At 44.8% G+C, this 20,174-nt stretch overlaps 1 protein-coding gene across 1 annotated transcript in view; it reads right to left on the bottom strand.

Annotated features, from left to right (window-relative positions):
• Window positions 1-11,110: 11,110 nt before the first annotated feature.
• acer3 (alkaline ceramidase 3) overlaps window positions 11,111-20,174 on the bottom strand; it is a 173,067-nt gene continuing 164,003 nt past the window's right edge. The window contains exons 10-11 of the mRNA XM_080197681.1: window positions 18,006-18,051; window positions 11,111-13,505 (exon numbers count right to left, since the gene is read on the bottom strand). Coding sequence (XP_080053807.1) covers window positions 13,449-13,505; window positions 18,006-18,051 — 103 coding nt within the window. The 3' untranslated portion in view covers window positions 11,111-13,448. The remainder of the gene's footprint in view (window positions 13,506-18,005; window positions 18,052-20,174) is intronic.

Below are 20,174 nucleotides of genomic sequence, written 5' to 3' on the forward strand. Positions count from 1 at the left end.
TCAGAACCCAGATGCAGTGGGAGACGGATGGGACAGTGGCACATGCACTTTTGGGATGTCCTCAAAGCATCCAGGAAGAGGTCAAAGATCCCTGCGGACTCATGGGAGACGCTGGCCTGTAACCGCTGGAAATGGAGAAGGTTCCTTTGAGGAGGAACTGAGCACATCGGGAGATTTTATCAGGAACTGGCAGAGGCAAAGCTGAAGACTCAGAGGCAGCACACCAAACCCAAAATCCAACCCTTCAAACATCACAGTGGGTTAGCGCTGCTGCTTCACAGAGCCAGGGACCCAGGTTCAATTCCAGCCTCGGGTGACTGTGTGGAGTTTGCATTTTCTCCCCGTGTCTGTGTGTGTGTTTCCTCCGCATGCTCCAGTTTCCTCCCACACTCCAAAGGTGTGTGGGTTAGATAGATTGGCCTTGCTAAATTGCCCCTTAGTGTCCCAAGTTGTGTAAGTGAGGGGGATATGTGGCGTAAGTACTTGGGGTTACAGAGAACAGGTCTGGGTGGGATTTCCCTTTACAGTCAGGGGGATTACGTGGGGTAGGGTAGGGTTTGGGTGGGATTGTTGTCAGTGCAGACTCGCTGGGCCGAATGGCCTCCTTCTGCATTGTAGGGGTTCTATGATCACCTGCCCCATGTGTGGCAGAGTCCACAGTCCACACACTGGATTTATTTGATATCTCAGAACCCACTGAACTTGAGTGGAAGCAAATCAGCTTCGATCCCCAGGGACTGCCTAAGAAGACGGAGAAAATGTGGCCAGAATTAGATTCTATGCTCAAGGTGGGGCCTATCCAGTGACTCGTATAGATTTATCGTAACCTCCTACTTCATCCTAATCAATGGCCTGACACTGCCCATTATAAAACTTACAAAATGTTTCAGATTTTAGCTATTCCGTGATGAAGGATATTGTACTTCCCGTCAAAGCCACTGAGCTCCGCTGTTGCCCTTTGTGGGTAAGAGGCTATAGTTCTCAGTATCACCACACGATGGAGCCATTGCTCCACACTTTGCTGACCTGTTACCTCACTGGAGAGCAGTGTGTCAAATACTTCAGGTGATCATTCCTGTTGTGTACAGGGAACTCTCATTGCTGGGGGTTTGAGAAAGTAGCCTCACATTGAACAGAAAGGTTGCTTTAATGACTGATGCTTTTATCTTTCTGGTCTTGTTTTGATTCAGCTGACATCATTAGGCTGTGATTTTCATATGGAGGATAATGACTGTGCGTGCGTATCTGTGGTTGTGTGTGTGTGTGTGTGTGTGTGTGTGTGCATGTGTGCGAGAGTGTATGTCTGAGAAGCTGACCTACGTTTGGTGGATTGCCAATTTGTCCCTTAAGTTTCTTTATTCATTCATGGGACATGAGCATCGCTGGCTGGGCCAGCATTTATTGCCCATCCCTAGTTGCCCTTGGACTGAGTGTCTCCCTCAGCCATTTCAGAGGGCAGTTGAGAGTCAACCACATCGCTGTGGCTCTGGAGTCACATGTAGGCCAGACCGGGTAAGGGCGGCAGATTTCCTTCCCTAAAGGGGCATTAGTGAACCAGATGGGTTTTTCTGACAATCGACAATGATTTCATGGTCATCAGTAGATTCATAGAATCCCTACAGTGCAGAAGGAGGCCATTCAGCCCGCACTAACAACAATCCCACCCAGGCCCTTGTAACCCCATGTAATCCCCCTGACAATAAAGGGCAATCCCACCCAGACCTGTTCCCCATAATCCCAAGTATTTACCCCACCAATCCCCCTAACCTATATATCTTGGGACCCTAAGGGGCAATTTAGCACGGCCAATCCACCTAACCTGCACATCTTTAAAATGTGGGAGGAAACCGGAGCACCTGGAGAAAACCCACGTAGACATGGGGAAAACATGCAAATTCCACACAGACAGTGACCCAAGGCTGGGATTGAACCTGGGTCCCTGATGTTGTGAGGCAGCGGTGCTAACCACTGTGCCACCGTGCTGCCCTAAGTAAATTCTTAATTCCAGGTTTTTTTTATTGAATTCAAATTCCATCATATGCCATGGCGGGATTCGAACCTGGGTCCCCAGAACATGAGCTGAGTTTCTGGATTAATAGTCTAGTGATAACACTACTAGACTATTGCCTCCCCTTAGTGTCTAAAGATGTGCATGTTAGGTGGATTAGCTATGAATGCACACAGTTATGGGAATAGGATTGCTGGGGCTGGGTAGGATGCTCTTTAGACCTGACGGGCTGAGTGGCCTCCTTCTGCACTGTAGGGATTCTACGGATCGGAGTTCACTGAGCAACACAAAACATGCGCCAACTGCACTCCTGGAACAGGTAAGGTGTTGTCATTAATGAACAGCGCTGGCCTCTATTGCAGTGTCACTGAAGCTTCCAAAATTCCTACAGGGCTCAACAGTGTAGACAGAGGATAGATGTTTCCCCTTGCTGGAGGGTGAGAATCAGAGAGACAGTCTCAGAATAAGGGGCAGGTTATTTAGAACTGAGGTGAGGAGACAGCTCTTCCCTCGGAGGATGGCGAACCTTTGGAAATTCTCTACTCATCGGGGTTGTAGAAACTCAATCAAAGAACAAAGAAAATTACAGCACAGGAACAGGCCCTTTGGCCCTCCAAGCCCGTGCCGATCGTGATGCCCGAACTAAAAATAAACCTCTGTCCTTACTCGGACTGTATCCCTCTATTTCCTCCTCATTAAGGATGTTCAAAGCAGAGGTCGATAGATTTCTAAATACCAATCACAGAAGATCAGCCATGATCTGGTTATTTAGCGGAACAGGCTTGAGGGGCCGAATGGCCAACTCCTCCTCCTATATTCCACTAAAATGGATACACTGCACAACAGAGCTGGCCAACAGGTGGTTCAAAATGACAGGAACAGTGTGGTTTCAATTCCGTCACTAGCCTCGTCCATGAAACATGCAGAATGTTGCGTGGAAAATCCCACTCAATAATTTAATTTAAAAAATATACCTGAGAATGAACAAAAAAAGGAATCATAGAATCCCTACAGTGCAGGCTATTCAGCCCATCGAGTCTGTACTGATCATAATCCCACCCAGGCCTATTCTCGTAACCCCATACATTTACCCTGTTAATCCCCCTGATACTAAGGGTCAATTTTGTATGGCCAATCAATCCAACCTGCTCACTCTTGGAGTGTGGGAGGCACCCGGAGGAAACCCACACAGACATGGGGAAAATGTGCAAACTCCACACAGACAGTGATCCGAGGCTGGGAATTGAACCAAGTCCCTGGCACCGTGAGGCAGCAGTGCTAACCACCGTGCCACTGTGCATTAGTGAACCTAAGCCACTAAAACAGGACAAACTCTCTTCTTACTCGAGTCTGCAGAGAAGGTCCATCACCTCTGCAACATTAGACCTTTGCAAGAACATCTTTAAATCATTTACACCGCATTTCTTTTCTTGCGAACGTTGAAAGATAAACGTTAGTAAGATAGAGGGTTATAGGTAAGCCTAGTAATCTCTAAGGTAGGGACATGTTCGGCACAACTTTGTGGGCCGAAGGGCCTGTATTGTGCTGTAGTTTTTCTATGTTTCTCTGAAAGAACACCTGCTGGAATAACCAAGAGAAAAAACACAGTGCCAGGGCTGTGAAAATGGCAGAGAGGCTTTTCACTCAAAAACACAAACCAGGTGTGTTTCAGACTGCAAGGCACAAGTTTGGGCACATCTTTGATTTTGATCTGAAAGAGGTTATTGTAATGCTGGAAAACTCATTGGCAACAGCATAGCCGCACGGAGCCTTGGAAATACCTTTATTTTAAAACTCTCGTTCAAAATGGCACAGACCCAAACTTAATACTTTCGTAAAATTATTTCAGTCCTGCCAATTTACTTTTCTTCACGGGTGTCTACGTGAATAAGATTCAGACTGAACATCACACAGACGGACTAGATGCAGACAATCAAAGTATGGAATACCACGATTCATTGCTACATAATTGAAATGCTGCCCTTGGGGATCCATTGTAGTTTGGATGGCAGTGACTGCAATATTAGCACGATACACTGGCTGGGTCTATATTCTCTTGCATGTAGAATAGTAAGTGGTGACCCAATTGCGAGATGAGAGAACAATCGAATTCAGGCATAGTGGAGGACATGCCCCTGTCTACATCAATCGGGATGAAGCAGAAATGGTCGAGATCTTCAAGTTTCTAGGTGTCCAGATTACCAACAACCTGTCATGGTCTCTCCACCCTGATGCTATAGTTAAGAAAGCCCACCAACACCTCTGCTTTCTCAGAGGACTAAGGAAATTTGGCATGTCCACCACAGCTCTCATCAACTTTTACAGACGCACCATAGAAAACATTCTTTCTTGTTGTATCATAACTTGGTATGTCTCCTGCCTAGTCCAAGATTGTAAAAAACTACAGAGTCATGAACGAAGCCCAGTTTATCATGTAAACCAACCTCCCAGCTATTGACTCTGTCTACACTTCCTGCTGCCTCGGCAAAGCTGAGGACCTCATGCACCCCGGACGTTGTCTCTTCCACCACCTTCTGTCACGAAAAAAGTTTGAGGTCACATACCAACCGACTCAAAGGCAGCTTCTTCTCTGCTGCCATCAGACTTTTGAGTGGACCTATCTCACATTAAGTTGATCTTTCTCTACACGCTAGCTATGACTGTAACACCACATTCTGCACTCTCTCCTTTCCTTTTCTATGAACTGTATACTTTGTCTATATAGCATGCAAGAAACAATACTTTTCACTGTATCCCAATACATTTGAGGATATGGACCAAGCACAGGCAATTGGGACTAGCTTAGTGGTAAGAGCTGGGGGCATGGACAAGTTGGGCTGAAGGGCCGGTTTCCATGCTGTAAACCTCTATGTGACAATAAATCAGAAGTTGATGGTGTTTAATGGATTTGATAGGATAGATAGCTGGAAACTATTTTCCCTGTTTGATGGGTGAGACCAGAACATGGGGGAATAAGCTTAAAATTAGAGCAAAACCATTGAGGGATGAATATGCACTTCTTCACATGTAAGGCAATGGAAATCAGGAACCCTCTTAACAGGGGTGTCAACAGAATATTTCAAAACTGGTGTTGTTAGATTTTTGTGGGTTAATGGAATGAAGGTTCCTCCGTGAAGTTGAGATTAGCCATGGAATTTTGGAATATGCACAATTTGGAATATCGTGAGCAGGTTTGGGCCCCATATCCAGGGAAGGAGGTGCTGCCCTTGGAAGAGGTCCAAGAATGATCCCAGGAATGAAGGGTTTTGTCATATGAGGAGCAGTTAAGGAGTCTGGGTTTATACTCGATGGAGTTTAGAAGGGTGACGGGGGGATCGAATTGAAACTTACAAAATACTGACTGGCCGAGATAGAGAGGACGTAGAGAGGATGTTTCCACTAGTGGGAGAGATCTAGAACCAGAGGGCACAACCTCAGAGTGAAAGAATGCTCCATTAAAACTGAGATGAGGAGGAATTTCTTCAGCCAGAGGGTGATGAATCTGTGGAACTCATTGCCACAGAGGGCTGTGGAGGCCAGGTCACTGAATGTTGTTAAGACAGCGATAGATAGGTTCTTGATCAATAAGTATTACGGGGAGAAGGCAGGAGAATGGAGATGAGCCATATCAGCCATGATTGACTGGTGGAGCAGACCCAATGGGCCAAATAGCCTGTTGTCATAGTCTATGGCCAGCATGGTGGCACAGTGGTTAGCACTGCTGCCCCACAGAGCCAGGGACCCCGATTCAATTCCAGACCTGGGTGTTTGCACGTTTTCTCCGTGTCTACGTGGGTTTCCTCCAGGTGCTCAGGTTTCCTGCCACAGTCCAAAGATGTGCAGGTTAGGTGGATGAGAAGAGCAAACACATGAGACTACAGAAATAAGGTAGGGGGTGGGCTCATCGGAGAGTCAATGCAGACTTGATAGGCCCCCACCTGCACTGTGAGGGTTCTATGGAACAAGCTTGAAAAGCTGAATAGCCCCCTCCAGTTCTCCATGATGCTCTGAGGTTTCAGGCTAAGGCCTGAACATGGATACATGGATTTGGGTCAGTGTCTGTGGGAGCTTGCACGTTCTCCCCGTGCTTGCGTGGGTTTTCTCCGGGTGCTCCGGTTTCCTCCCACACCCGAAAAAGGTGCTCTTAGGCTAATTGATGTTAACAAATTGTCCCTAAATTAGTCTTCCCTCAATCTGGTTATGGTTCCTTTATTGTGGAGTCCAATAGGCGTAGACAAAGGTCATAGGTAGAAGAGGGCACTGACAATGTTAAAATGGCGGCGCGGGCTCGTTGGGCTGAAGGGCCTGTTTCCCGTGCTGTGTTGTTCTTTATCACAAGTAGAAGTTCAGCTGAGTGCACAGAATGAGTCAAGAGCCAAGAATTGTACCTGCTGCCTGGCAGAACAGGCTTGCTGGCCCCGATGAAAGATTCTTTCTGTGCATCTCCTCACATTCCAAGGTCATTGCCTGCCAAGCGAACTTGTATTGAATTTCAAAGACTGGATCATATCTGGAGGATGATCGCTGAAAAGCTGCATCAGCTGGCTAAACCACGAATGCTGAATAGGTGCCAGGGTAAACAAGACCAAATTCGGGAGGAACTGTCCATGCCAGGGCAGATACAATTGGTTCCAAAACAGAGAGGCGCCAGACTCCAGATATAATCTTTCTTCGTGTCCCCACAGCCATTGCTCAATTCACCTGTTCTGTCCTTTCTATGACCCATAGAGCTGCTCAGATTAAAGAACAGATTAGCTTAGGGTACAGAGCATTGGCTCTCCGAACAGCTATACCAAAAAGCAATGAGAACAATATTATCAATCAAATCCACTTTGTTGGTAACTAATGGGCTTGTTTTATTATTTTAACCATTCAATAACATTGTACTCATGAGAACGTATCAATCAGGTTAGAGTGTTGGGAAGTCCCCTTCTTGAAGGACATTGGATGAATAGAACAGATTTCTAAGACATCACAGCATCTTCCACGGCCATCTTGTCTGATGACAGCCTAAAAATGAAGACCTGAATTCTAACCAATCAACTGTCATAATCCATAGTGAGGCCATGGCCGACTGGTATCATAGAATTCCTACAGTGCAGAAGGCCCAACGAGTCTGCACCAACCATCATCCCACCCAGGCCCTATTCCCATCACTCCACATATTTACCCTGTTAAGGGGCAATTTAGCATGGCCAATCCAACGTACCCACACATCTTTGCACTGTGGGAGGAAACCGGAGCGCCCAGAGGAAACCCATACAGACACGGGGAGAATGTGCAAACTCCACACAGTGACCCAAGGGCGGAAATGAACCCGGGTCCCTGGCGCTGTGAGGCAGCAGTGCTAACCACTGTGCCACTTTGTCGCTGGACTATTATTCCAGAAACTCAGCTAATGATCTGGGGACCCAAGGCAGATGGTGAAAACTGAATTCAATAAAAATTACTGATGACCATGAAACCATTGTTGATTGTTGGAAAAACACATCTGGTTCACTAATGTCCTTTAGGGAAGGAAATCTGCTGTCCTTACCTGGTCTGGCCTACATGTGACCCCAGAGCCACAACAATGTGGTTGACTCTCAAACTGCTCTCTGAAATGGCTGAGTGAGACGCTCAGTTCAAAGGCAACTAGGGATGGGCAATGAATGCTGGCCCAGCCAGCAACGTCCATCTCACAAGAATGAATAAAAAAAAGAATTAATTATTGAGTTTGAACTGAAGGATTCTAGATAACTAGTCCAGGAACGTACGTTTGAAATTTTGGACCCAGAAGTTGAGGGAAAAACGAGTGCTTGGTGTCAAAGATGCAAAAATGAGAAGCAGAAGCTTCAGTTTAAATTAGGAGAAACAGTGGGTTATTTTTACTGCACATAACACACAAACACACACAGAATGTTCTTTCATCAGCTTTTTAATTTTTCACAAAAGTTAGTTACATTAATATTGAAATATTATTACACATAATTCAAAATAGTGTATGATTTGAAGTTGTCTTTTTATTGTTAACACTGGTGCTGTTATTTTTCGCTTTAATGTTGCCCATTCCTGGCACCTCTTGTGTGCATTCTGAGCACACACTCATAATGCTGCATAATAGTCAAATGTATCGGGCAGAGCAACATCCAACAGAGAGACACTTGATAAACAACTGCAAGAAATGATATGACAGAAATTTGGTCAATTTATGAGCAGATTGTGGAATATTGTAAGAACCCCCTCCCTCACACATGCAACACAGGTCAGTGCCGTAGGGGAGTGCAACCAGGGTTAGAACTGCCAGTGCAGGTCCACCATGTAAACCCCCATTTGCATCTGTTGCCAATGCGACAGGAGGGGTGAAATACACGCAATATCCTGTGCAGTTTGGAAGCCCTTTGAATTTTCAGATCAGAGCAGCAAAGAATCGCATAGTAACAACACACGGTGCACACTTCCAAAGACATTTTCAAATAGGTTATGTTTCAAAGCTATGGAGCTACACGACTTGGAGGTTGGTTTGGGAGATTCCCCACTCCATAGTGAGAGAGAACCGGGCGTTTTGAAGTGTTATTTACTTGGCGTCCAAGCAATGACACCGCGCTCGGAGATGAAAGGTCGTGAAGGGCTCCGAGTCGGATTAACAACACACAACGGCAGCAAGATCTGCTTCACAACGCTTGGAATGCTTTTCCTCTTCCGAGTCATAATTGCGTCAGCAAATCTTCACGTCATTTTCAGAAGTATCTGATTTCCCCACAACAGCGAAACAAACCCCTCTCAAAGTAACAAACTTCCTGAGTGCTCAAGTGTCCTGCAGTTAAATGAAGTAAAACAAATTCTCAAACCTTCCCCCCCCACCCCCCACCAAAAAACAAACCCCAAGCAGCAAAAGGTTATTCAATGCCATGATCTTGGGGACCGCGTGATTCCAGTTTGAGAAAAATCAGACCATTTTTGAAATAGTTGCACAATATCGTCCTTCTCAGTTCTGGCCCTTTGGGGGCAGGACAATGGGAATTTGTAGCAATATCTGAGCATCAAAAGCAAAGAGACAGGGTCCACCCACAGTACCCCTGTGACATTCCACCTTTGACCTTTGCTTTAAATTCCAGCCTTCAATCACAATTGAAGCGTTTCAGCTCTTCAGATTGTCTCAATCTACGCTGCGGGACCCCCAGGAAAGTGGGCAGGGGGGGTTCTTTATTAATTGTCGCAGATGAATTGAAGTCTTAATACGGCGCCCATTCTTGGCACAGCTAGCTTGAGATTTACATCTCCCCCCCACCACTTTCAAACTGCCCCAAAGTAAAGTCACGCTCTCTACCCACATCACCCAAACGTAAATCCAGCTACAACTTAAACACAAATGAAAAATGAAGAGAATTCAAAACTCAGCAATGCATTTAGTCCAACAGTAACACAGTTCCCTACAATGATGAAAAACTTAAGAATAATCTGGCCTTTTTCCACAGTCATGACCCATCAGTGACGCTTACACAGCAAACACGGTTAAATTGGACTTAGCTAGTCACAGTTTCGTTATTAGTGGAAAGAGGTTTTATTTAACCCAATTATTAGTTTTGTCTGGTAATTGGCAGGTGTACTTTATAAATAGCTGCTTCACACCTGGCTATTAGCTACAGTTATGAAGCAGGAGGTGGGCAAACTGAACCAGCATGACGTCATTTGCTGATTTAACCCTCTTGTCGAGTGTACACATCTAATGAATCACAAGAGTGGCCACTATGACCAATTACAGGGGAGGAGGAGCAGTGGATGAGCGCTGTGTGCGCGTATTCGCGCGTGTGCGGGTATGTATATATACATGCATGTGTGGAGTGTGTGTGCAGAGTCTGCGCAAGTGTGCATGCACGCGTGTTCGAGAGAGGTGTGTGTGTGTGTGTGTGTGTGTGTGTGTGTGCGCGTGTGTGGTAAGAGAGATCGATCCTTCGGGACCAGCATTTGATTCACACGTCTACAGTTCTGACTTTCAGACTTCCCTGTATGACATTAACCTTTGAACAATGCTACATTCTTAGATTCCCAACTCTGTCCATTTTATCAAAAATAAAAGCCCAGGCGATAATATTAGCAGCCAAAAAGGCACGCACAATATTACTCCATTAGTACCATTAAACATTAGTACCAACAGGAGCTTGATGCCAATGTTACAATCGACAAGTGATTAATGTCACGGCCTCCCTGGAAAATCCCTATGGAATCCACACTGGCAAGCAGAGAAACCCACCTTGCTTTCTACATTGACTTTAACTAGAGTGATGGCAGTGCCGATTCTACACAGCTCTGCAGAAAGAAATTACACTTAATGATAGCTCAGTTTCTTTAAAGTAAACTAAATGTGGCTGGGATAAAGGCACTCGGCTCTTAACACAAAGGGATGCAGTCTACAGAGCTACATGGCACTCTGTCTGCTGCACTGACGTAATGTTAAACCACCTCCTTATGACAGACCCATCCCAAAACAATAATCCCTTGGCTAACTGAACTGGAAAACATTGGGAACCTGGAATATTTGTTTCCCTGAACTAAAGTTGACAGAACGATAGATTTTAAAATACACGAGAACACCCTGTTCTCATCTCGTTCCAAATACAAAGGGACAAGCTGTGCATTGTCAATACTCTTTCTTACATCTTTAATTGCAAAGAAAAATCCTTGCAATTTCTTTTTAGAAAGGTTAAGCTGTTGGGTCCTATTTTACAGGAGTGATGGGCCCATGGGTTGGAGCTTTCAAACCCTCACATTACCAGATAAGTGACATTTGGGGGAAGTACCAGAACGGAGGCCAATTCACTCTTGTATCGGGTCATGGGCTTCAGGCGCCCATGATAGAATAGTTTTACTGTGTTCGTTGGGAGGGCGGGCTGGAATGATATTAAATCTAAATGATTATAATCAACACATTGAAGGGAGATGCGATGAGAAAGGAGACTAAGGAGGAGGGCAAACAGGCAACCAAGCATAAACCAAAATCTCAGTCTGAATAATAAGACCCAAGATTAGGGCTGCCAAATTCCTAAGCACAGTAAAAAGTCTGATAACACCAGGTTTTAGTCCAACCGATTTATTTGATAATAGACTCACAAGCTTCGAAAGCTTGTGAGTCTATTATCAAATAAATCGGTTGGACTAAAACCTGGTGCTGTCAGACTTTTTACTGTGTTTACGCCAGTCCAACGCCGGCATACCCACATCATAAATTCCTAAGCAACAGATGTGGAGGCCACATTTCCAGCCTCGTAAATAAGCTCACTCAAGTCCTGACATTCTGCTGGGCCCTCACCCAACCTCCGATCACCTCCCTGGGGAATTCCTATAAGAACATAAGAAATAGGAGCAGGAGTAGGCCATCTAGCCCCTCAAATCTGCCCTGCCATTCAATAAGATCATGACTGATCTGAAGTGGATCAGTTCCACTTACTCGCCTGCTCCTCATAACCCTTAATTTCCTTATCGCTCAGAAATCTATCTATCCGTGACTTAAACATATTCAATGAGGTAGCCTCCACCACTTCAAAGGGTAGAGAATTCGAGGGATTCACTACCCTCTGAGAGAAGAAGTTCCTCCTCAACTCTGTTCTAAACTGACCCCTTATTTTGAGGCTGTGCCCTCTAGTTCTGGTTTCCTTTCTAAGTGGAAGAATCTCTCTACCTTTACCCTATCTAGCCCCTTCATTAGCTTATATGTCTCTATAAGATCCCCCCTCAGCCTTCTAAACTCCACGAGTACAGGCCCAATCTACTCAATCTCTCCTCATAAGCTAACCCCCTCATCTCCGGCATCAATCTGGTGAACCTTCTCTGTACTCCCTCCAAGGCCAATACATCCTTTCGCAAATAAAGGGACCAAAATTGCACACAGTACTCTAGTTGCGGCCTCACCAGTGCCTTGTACAGTTGCAACAAGACCTCCCTGCTTTTATATTCTATTCCCCCTCACTATAAAGGCCAACATTCCATTTGCCTTCTTGATCACCTGCTGCACCTGCAGACTGGGGTTTTGTGATTCATGCACAAGGACCCCCAGGTCCCTCTGCGCAGTAGCATGTTGTAATTTTTCACCATTTAAATAATATTCCATTTTACTATTATTTCTTCTAAAATGTATAACCCCACACTTGCCAACGTTATACTCCATCTGCCAGATCCTCATCCACTCACACAGCCTACCCAAATCTCTCTACAGACTTTCTGTGTCCTCCACGCAATTCGCTTTCCCACTCATCATCGTGTCATCAGCAAACTTTGTTACCCTACACTCTGTCCCCTCCTCCAGATCGTCTATGCATATGGTAAAAAAACTCCTTAAAAAATGGAATCGTATTTATATCTTCTGATGATCCCCTAATGGTTCGGGCTGCAGAATCCCCATTGAATTCTAGGACTCTAATGAAGGGGACAAACCTTAGCTATAAAGCTCCAATATAAAAGGTTACTGAAAGAAAAGTGAACACGATATACAGTTTAAATATAATCCAAATGCATGCACACACACCATTTTCAGTTTCCTGTGACCAGCACAAACTGATTAACCTTTTAGAAAACAATAGCCTTGTTGCGTTTTATTCCCCTGTTCCCCTCCCCCATCCCCACCTCCCCCACCAAGCCCCCTCACCATTACTGTTTGGTTACTAAGAGGGGTAGCAGCGACATTCATTCTCATGCAAATCGCACGGTCCAGGAGTCACCTTGACCAATCCTGAAATATCTCGCATACAATACTGAAACTTGGCAACCTGTTGGAAGAGTGGCATTAGAATGATCAGGAGCAAGGTGCTGGAGCAAGAGGGAGGAGGGGAAAACGATAGGGAGTACGGTCCCATTCCTCACCCCCATTCCCCCAACTATTTTGAGATGAACTGCCTCAATCCTCGCACTCCAAGATCTGGAATGGCCTGTGCCTGCCCTTCATTTTACACGTTTGTAACTTTGTGTTGAGGTGCTGCACACCTCTGGTGTTGAAAGCTCGTGGGCAGACCTTATAGCAATTCTAAATTATTTAGCTATTAGATGGGTAGAATTGAAAGAGGGACACAGGTCAGAAAAAAAAGTTACAAGGAACATGGAACCAGTCAGTTTCAATCCATAATTGTTCAATAATTTGGCCGTGTATACAAAGTTCAAAACAACATTAGCTGCTCTCAAATTAAATTGGTTATCGGAGTGTAATCAGAAACATCACACAAGCTGCAGCATTCCTCATTTCCCCCTTGCACATAATAACCTCCCATATAATTCAACTACACCTGGCAGCATTTTTAAAAAATAAATACAAAACCTCAGCATGATTGGAATTTATCATCAGTGTGTTTCTTCCCTTCATGATTCCGTTCAAACTTTTCAACTCATGTACACTCGCTCTGCAGGATCAGATAAAACAGCTCTCAGTGCTGAAGAGCAACTTGCTCTCGATTAGAGAATTTCGCTTGAGGTTTTAGTGCTTCTTTGGAGGAGGTTCCACCCAAATAACAGGCCACACGCCAAGCAGGAACTGCAATTTAAAAAAAACATTCAGTAGCAATTAAAGAATGCAGAAATTGCATCGTTATACCTTTCACCAACCGTCCCAAACCTCTTTACGGCAAATCAAGTACTTCTGAGGTATAAAGTTTATTTATTAGTCACAAGCAAGGCTTACATTAACACTGCAATGAAGTTACTGTGAAATTCCCCTAGTCGCCACACTCCGGCACCCGTTCGGATCAATGCACCTAACCAGCATGTCTTTCAGACAGAGGGGAAACCGGAGCATCCTGAAGAAACCCATGCAGACACAGGGAGAACGTGCAAACTCCGCACAGACAGTGACCCAAGCTGGGAATCGAACCCGGGCCCTTGGCACTGTTCGATTCTCAGCTTGGGTCACTGTCTGTGTGGAGTTTGCACGTTCTCCCCACATCTGTGTGGACAACTAATGCAGGAACCTGTGACAAGCAAGTTTAAAAAGAAGTTTATTTATTAATGTCACAAGCAAGGTTACAAACACTGCAATGAAGATACAGTGAAAATCCTTATGCCACCACACTCTGGCGCCTGTTCGGGTACACTGAGGGAGAATTTAGCATGTTCAACCCACCTAACCAGCACATCTTTGGACTGTGGAAGGAAACCGAAGCACTTGGAGGAAACCCACGCAGACACAGGGAGAGCATACAGCCTCCACACAGACAGCGATCCAAGCTGAGAATCAAATCCAGGTCCTTGGCACTGTGAGGCAGCAGTGCTAGCCACTGTGCCAACGTGGCACCCCAATATGCGTAGAGCACGATCCCATCATTTCATCACACAATTTATGTATTGTTGGATTTTTTTTTATTCATTCATGGGACATGGGCATCACTGGCTGGCAGCATTTACAGCCCATGCCTCGCTTCACTTGAACTGAGTGGCTTCCTAATCCATTTGAGAGTCAACCAGATTGCTGTGACTCTGGAGTCACATAAAGGCTAGGCCACGTAAGGAAGGCAGATTTCATTCCCTAAAGTAAATCAGTGAACCAAATGGGTTTTTCTGACTATCGTCAATGGTTTCATGGTAATCAGTAGATTCTTAATTCCAGATTTTTTTGTTTCTGAATTCAAATTCCACCATCTGCCGTGGCAGGATTCAAACCCAGGTCCCCAGAACATTAGCTGAGATGAAAGATCAATGCTGATCCTGGATCCTGTGAAGAACATCCCTGATCACCTTCCAAACAGTGCCACTGAATCTTTTACCTCTGCCTGAGACGGCAGAGGAGACTTCACATTAACATTTCAGCTCTGACAGCGCAGCACTCTTTCAGTACTGCACTGGAGTGTCAGCCCAGGTTACATGCTGAAAGTCTCGGCTATAAATGAAAGAAATGGAGGACACAAATCCACCTGCTGACCCTCTGCTCCCATCTACAACTGCACCATTTGTGGGTATGCCTATAAAACAGGGTAACTAATGCATAGGGTCTGCTTCTCATTTTGATTTGTTTTCAGAGTTTGGGTGCACCTACATTTGGGATCGAGACACAGCTAAGGAAAGGCCCTGGCTGCTCGCCATCTGTTGTCCAATGAGAGACAGCAAAAGTAACATAATTAAGAAGGCATGGCAGCCCCAGCATTCATTGTGCAAGTGAAAGAAATGAAATTAGGGCAGTGGCCAGTCCTGCACAATGCCACCCCACAGTCTGTGAGTGTGCTACCTCTCTGTACCATGCCCTGTCACCCAATTTCATAGACCTAGGGGCTTCAGTGTGGGCAGTGCAAGTAGTGGACTACAGTCTCTGTGGGCAGTCTTGGTGAATGCACGTTAAGGAACACAGAGAACGTACAACACATGCTAGGGGGGTTGCAGTATCTGTACGTAGCGCTAATGAGCACAGCCTTGTGCTATCCCCTGGTTAAATGTTTTACTCTGCATCTGTTGGCACTATACCTGCCTTGGAGTGATGGATGCTGATACTGAACGATAACAGTGGAGCAAAGTCATTCCTAGCAGCGCCACCCTCCTCGCTGAGCAAAACAATTTGACAGATGTATTTAAAAATGAGGCACAACTCAAAAAAGGTTGCGTTGGATAAGACAACTATAGCGTGCCAGCTGGAGTTCTCGAATAGAAGCTCTGGGGAGTACTGGGAGCAATTTCTAAGTGAATCACTGTTAATGTTCAATGCTAATGTTTCAAGGATGTGACCTTTTATTGGAACTGATGAAAAAAAATCCACAGGCCGGAAACGGTAACTTCCTTTATCTCTTAACAGATGCTGCCAGATTCACTGAGTATTTCTAATATTTTCTATCCTCATTTCAGATTTCTAGTCGTCACAGCATTTAGTTCTTTTAAAATCAATATTTGCTTTTGGAAGAGGTGAGGTGACAAAGGCCTCCAAACAGTGATGACAAATATCAAGGCAAACTTGCATAAACCCCAATCTTTCCATGTTTCAAACTTCTCACTTGTGTTTTTGATGCCCAGGTTTCTGAAGCACGTGGTCAGAATCTGAAGACGTGCTGGAATTTTCAACCCAACGGCATCAGTCACCTCTGCCTCAACTAGGCAAGTAGAGAATGGGGAATTAATTCAGCCTTTTAAGTTTAAGTTTATTGTCACAAATAGGCTTACATTCACACTGCACTGAAGTTACTGCAAAAATCCCCTAGTCGCCACACTCTGCCGCCTGTTCATAAGAACATAAGAAATAGGAGCAGAAGTAGGCCATCTGGCCCTTCGAGCCTGCCCCGCCATTCAATAAGATCATGGCTGATCTGTCGTGGCTCAGTTCCACTTTCCCGCCCTCTCCCCATAACCCTTAATCCCTTCTCTTATCAAAAACCCATCAACCCGCTTCTTAAAAATATTTAGCGAGGCAGCCTCCACCACTTCAACGGGCAGAGAATTCCAGAGATTCACCACCCTTTGAGTGAAGAAGTTCCTCCTCAACTCCGTTCTGAACCGCCCCCCCTTTATCTTGAGGCTGTGCCCCCTAGTCCTACTGTCTTTTTTGAGCGGGAAGAGTCTCTCCACCTCTCATGGCCACTGCACATAACCAGCACTGTACAGGGCACTGGTGACGCCGCAGCTGGAGTACTGCGTGCAGTTTTGGTCGCCACACTTGCGCAAGGATATTTTGGCCTTGGAGGGAGTGCAGAGGAGGTTCACTCGGCTGATACTGGAGATGAGGGGGTTGGACTATGAAGAGAGGCTGAATAGACTGGGTCTGTGCTTGTTAGAGTTTAGAAGGATGAGGGGGGATCTTATAGAGACGTATAAGATAATGAAGGGGATGTATAGGGTAGAGGTAGAGTGATTCTTCCTGCTCAGAAAGGGCAGCAGGACTCGAGGGCAGAGCCTCAAGATAAGGGGGGGGGGGGCAGTTTAGAACGGAGTTGAGGAGGAACTTCTTCACTCAAAGGGTGGTGAATCTCTGGAATTCTCTGCCTGTTGAAGTGGTGGAGGCTACCTCGCTAAATATATTTAAGACGCGGGTTGATAGGTTTGTGATAGGCAAGGGAATAAAGGGTTATGGGGAGAAAGCGGGAAAGTGGAACTGAGCCATTTCAGATCAGCCATGATCTTATTGAATGGAGGGGCAGGCTCAAAGGGCTAGATGGCCTACTCCTGCTCCTAACTTCTTACCTTCTTATGTCTTTCAGACTGTGGGAGGAAACTGAAAGAACCAGAGGAAACCCACACAGACACGGGGACAATGTGCAAACTCCACACAGACAGTGACCCATGGCCGGAATTGAACCCGGTGCTGTGAGGCAGCAGTATTAACCACTGTGCCACATTACCACCATTGTCCATGTCACAATGAAATATATTTAAATAAAAGGAAATTCTTACACCAAAAAATTCTGCACATTGTGCTTTATTGTGACTAGAGTTTGTATTTACCCCTGCATAGCAGGACAATTGACCCAAAGTAGGGTGGAGACTTCAATGAAATACACAAAGTTCAGGCCAGGTGTAGCTCAGCTGCTGAAACATCCCACCAACTTTCGATAGCATGGCTCCCAGAGTATTACAAAACTCCAGTTGCATTCCCTGGAATTTAGGAAGCTCTATGTTTTGAAGATATTAAAAGGAGAACAACTAGAGTAGATAGAGAAAAACAATTTTCACAGCTTTGGGAGACTAGGACTAGACATCATAGTCTAAATGTTAGAGCCAGACCTTTCAGAAATGAAATTGGGAAACACATCTACACACAAAGTGGGGTAGAAGTTTGGAATTCTCTTCCAAAAACAGCAGTTGCTGCTTGGTCAACTATTGATGTCAAATGTGAGATTGTTAAGATTTTTGCTCACCAGAGATATTAAGTAAAGGTTTTCAGACACCAAGCTGCCAAATGGCCTACTCCTAGCTCTATAAAAAGATGGCATCTGTACACATAGTCAAACCATTCCTCCTCCCCCTAAAACAAAGACCTTGAGAAAACATGACTTTGTTTTACAAAACAAAACCAAAACCTTTAAAACTTACAGCCATTACTGACACATCACCAGTTTTGACTTACCTTCACTTTAGGTCTGTATTTCAAGTATAGAGTTCTTGTATACATACTGAAAAAGATAAATCAGACAATTGAATCACAGTTAGCAACATATAAACATATATGATGTTGATATCTGAGAGATTAAATCATGATAAGTACAAGTAGACAGATTGTCATTATTGTGCTTAGCTGCTCCTATCAAGGTCTTCATGTTGCAATACTGTCTGACACAAACCAGAAGTCATGGTCAAATGTTCATTTGGGCGCGCCAGAACTCTGAATAAATACAAATTGCAACACAATTTTCCTAATTTTCAGTTGGCTCCTCTTCTGAAGGCATTGACATGCTGTTCTGTGGATGCATGTCATCCCCTGGTATCTTGTCCCATGTCACCGAGGTGGCGCATTACAGATCCTTTTGACTTTGAAAAGAATTCAAATTTTGATTGTGACATGAGGTGTCAAACCGAGGCTTCTGAGACAAGTGTAAAAGATTATCCGGCACAAACTCACTCAAACTTACAACTTAGGAGCTTGAACATAAGAAATAGGAGCAGGAGTAGGCCATCTAGCCCCTTGAGCCTGCCCACCATTCAATAAGATCATGGCTGGTCTGAAGTGGATCAGTTCCACTTACCCGCTTTCTCCCCATAACCCTTAATTCCCTTGTCTATCAGAAATCTAAAGTAGAAGTAGGCCACTTGGCACCTCGAGCCTACTCCACTAGTCAATAAGATCATGGATGGTCTAACTGTAACCTCAAGTCCCAACTACCCCCAATAAACTTTCATTCCCTCGCTTATCAAAAATCTGTCTCCACCTGCCCTAACTGTCATGTGAGTGTGCCTTTAAGAAAGGGTTTTTTGTAAAAGTCGTGCAGCTCACAGTTTCAGCGATGTCATAGGGGTGGAGCTGAGCTCTGGCAGGCAGGTGGATAGGGTTTTCAGTTTTGTTTGTGGCAGTCAGGTCATAAGGTTTTTTTCCTTTGGGCTTTCAGTTTCGATTTGGGGAGGGTTATGGAAGCAGTTTAGCAGCAAGCTAAGAAAAATTCTCTCTTTTTCCCTGTTCTTCTTTTTGTTTGGTTTTGAAACTACTATCAGTTAGCTGAAGGAGAGGCTTATTGCCATCCTGCCTTAAAGAAGCTGTGATTTGGGAAACAGATTCGACTACAACCTCCTCTGAATTTCTTCACAAAGGACTTTCAGCATTCAACCCAGGAGGCTGAATTCCTGTAACAAGTGGACATTAACCTGTGCTGTATTGTGTTTATTTGGAGGGGTTGTGTATTGGATGTTGGCTTTTGTTGGAACACATTAGAGATATTCTTTAAAAGTTATATATTCTCTTGGTTGTTGTGTTTCTTGTCTGTATTGTTAAAAGTTCTTGCTAATTGTCTTACGAGTTTTGTCAACAATATTCTTAATTAAACTTTGTTTTTGATAAAAACTTCTCGTGGGTCAGTTGAGTCACACCTGGAGTGAAACCTCTCATGCACATCCTGGCCAAATTCAACATAAAATGTTATAGGTCAGGCGAGCTTCATAGAATGCCCTGAAGTATTCAACCTGAGCTGTAACATAAACAAAGACTCTGCTTCTACCACCTTTTGAGGAAGCTGTTGTGTTTTGGAGACGTGATACATGGGACAAACTTGATTTAAAATGAACAGAGCTTTATCAATGGTGCATGATCTCTTCCATGGCTGCTGCTTTTTCTCTGTTTCCCATGCTAGATCTATTAGAACATAGAACATAGAACATTACAGCGCAGAACAGGCCCTTCGGCCCACGATGTTGCGCCGACCAGTTAAAAAAAACAATGACCCACTAATCTAAACCAATCCCTTTTCGTCCATAAACCTATCCACGGATCTCTTAAACGCCCCCAAACTAGGCGCATTTACAACTGCAGCAGGCAGGGCATTCCAATCCCTCACCACCCTCTGGGTAAAGAACCTACCCCTGACATCCGTCCTATAACTACCCCCCCTCAATTTAAAGCCATGCCCCCTCGTGCTAGCTTTCTCCATCCGAGGAAAAAGGCTATCACTATCCACCCTATCTAAACCTCTAATCATCTTATATGTTTCAATAAGATCCCCTCTTAGCCGCCTTCTTTCTAGCGAAAACAACCCCAAATCCCTCAGTCTCTCCTCATAGGACCTCCCCTCCATACCAGGCAACATCCTGG

Source organism: Carcharhinus amblyrhynchos, chromosome 10, assembly GCF_965287045.1.
Source record: "Carcharhinus amblyrhynchos chromosome 10, sCarAmb.v2.hapA, whole genome shotgun sequence".
Lineage (NCBI taxonomy): Eukaryota > Metazoa > Chordata > Chondrichthyes > Carcharhiniformes > Carcharhinidae > Carcharhinus > Carcharhinus amblyrhynchos.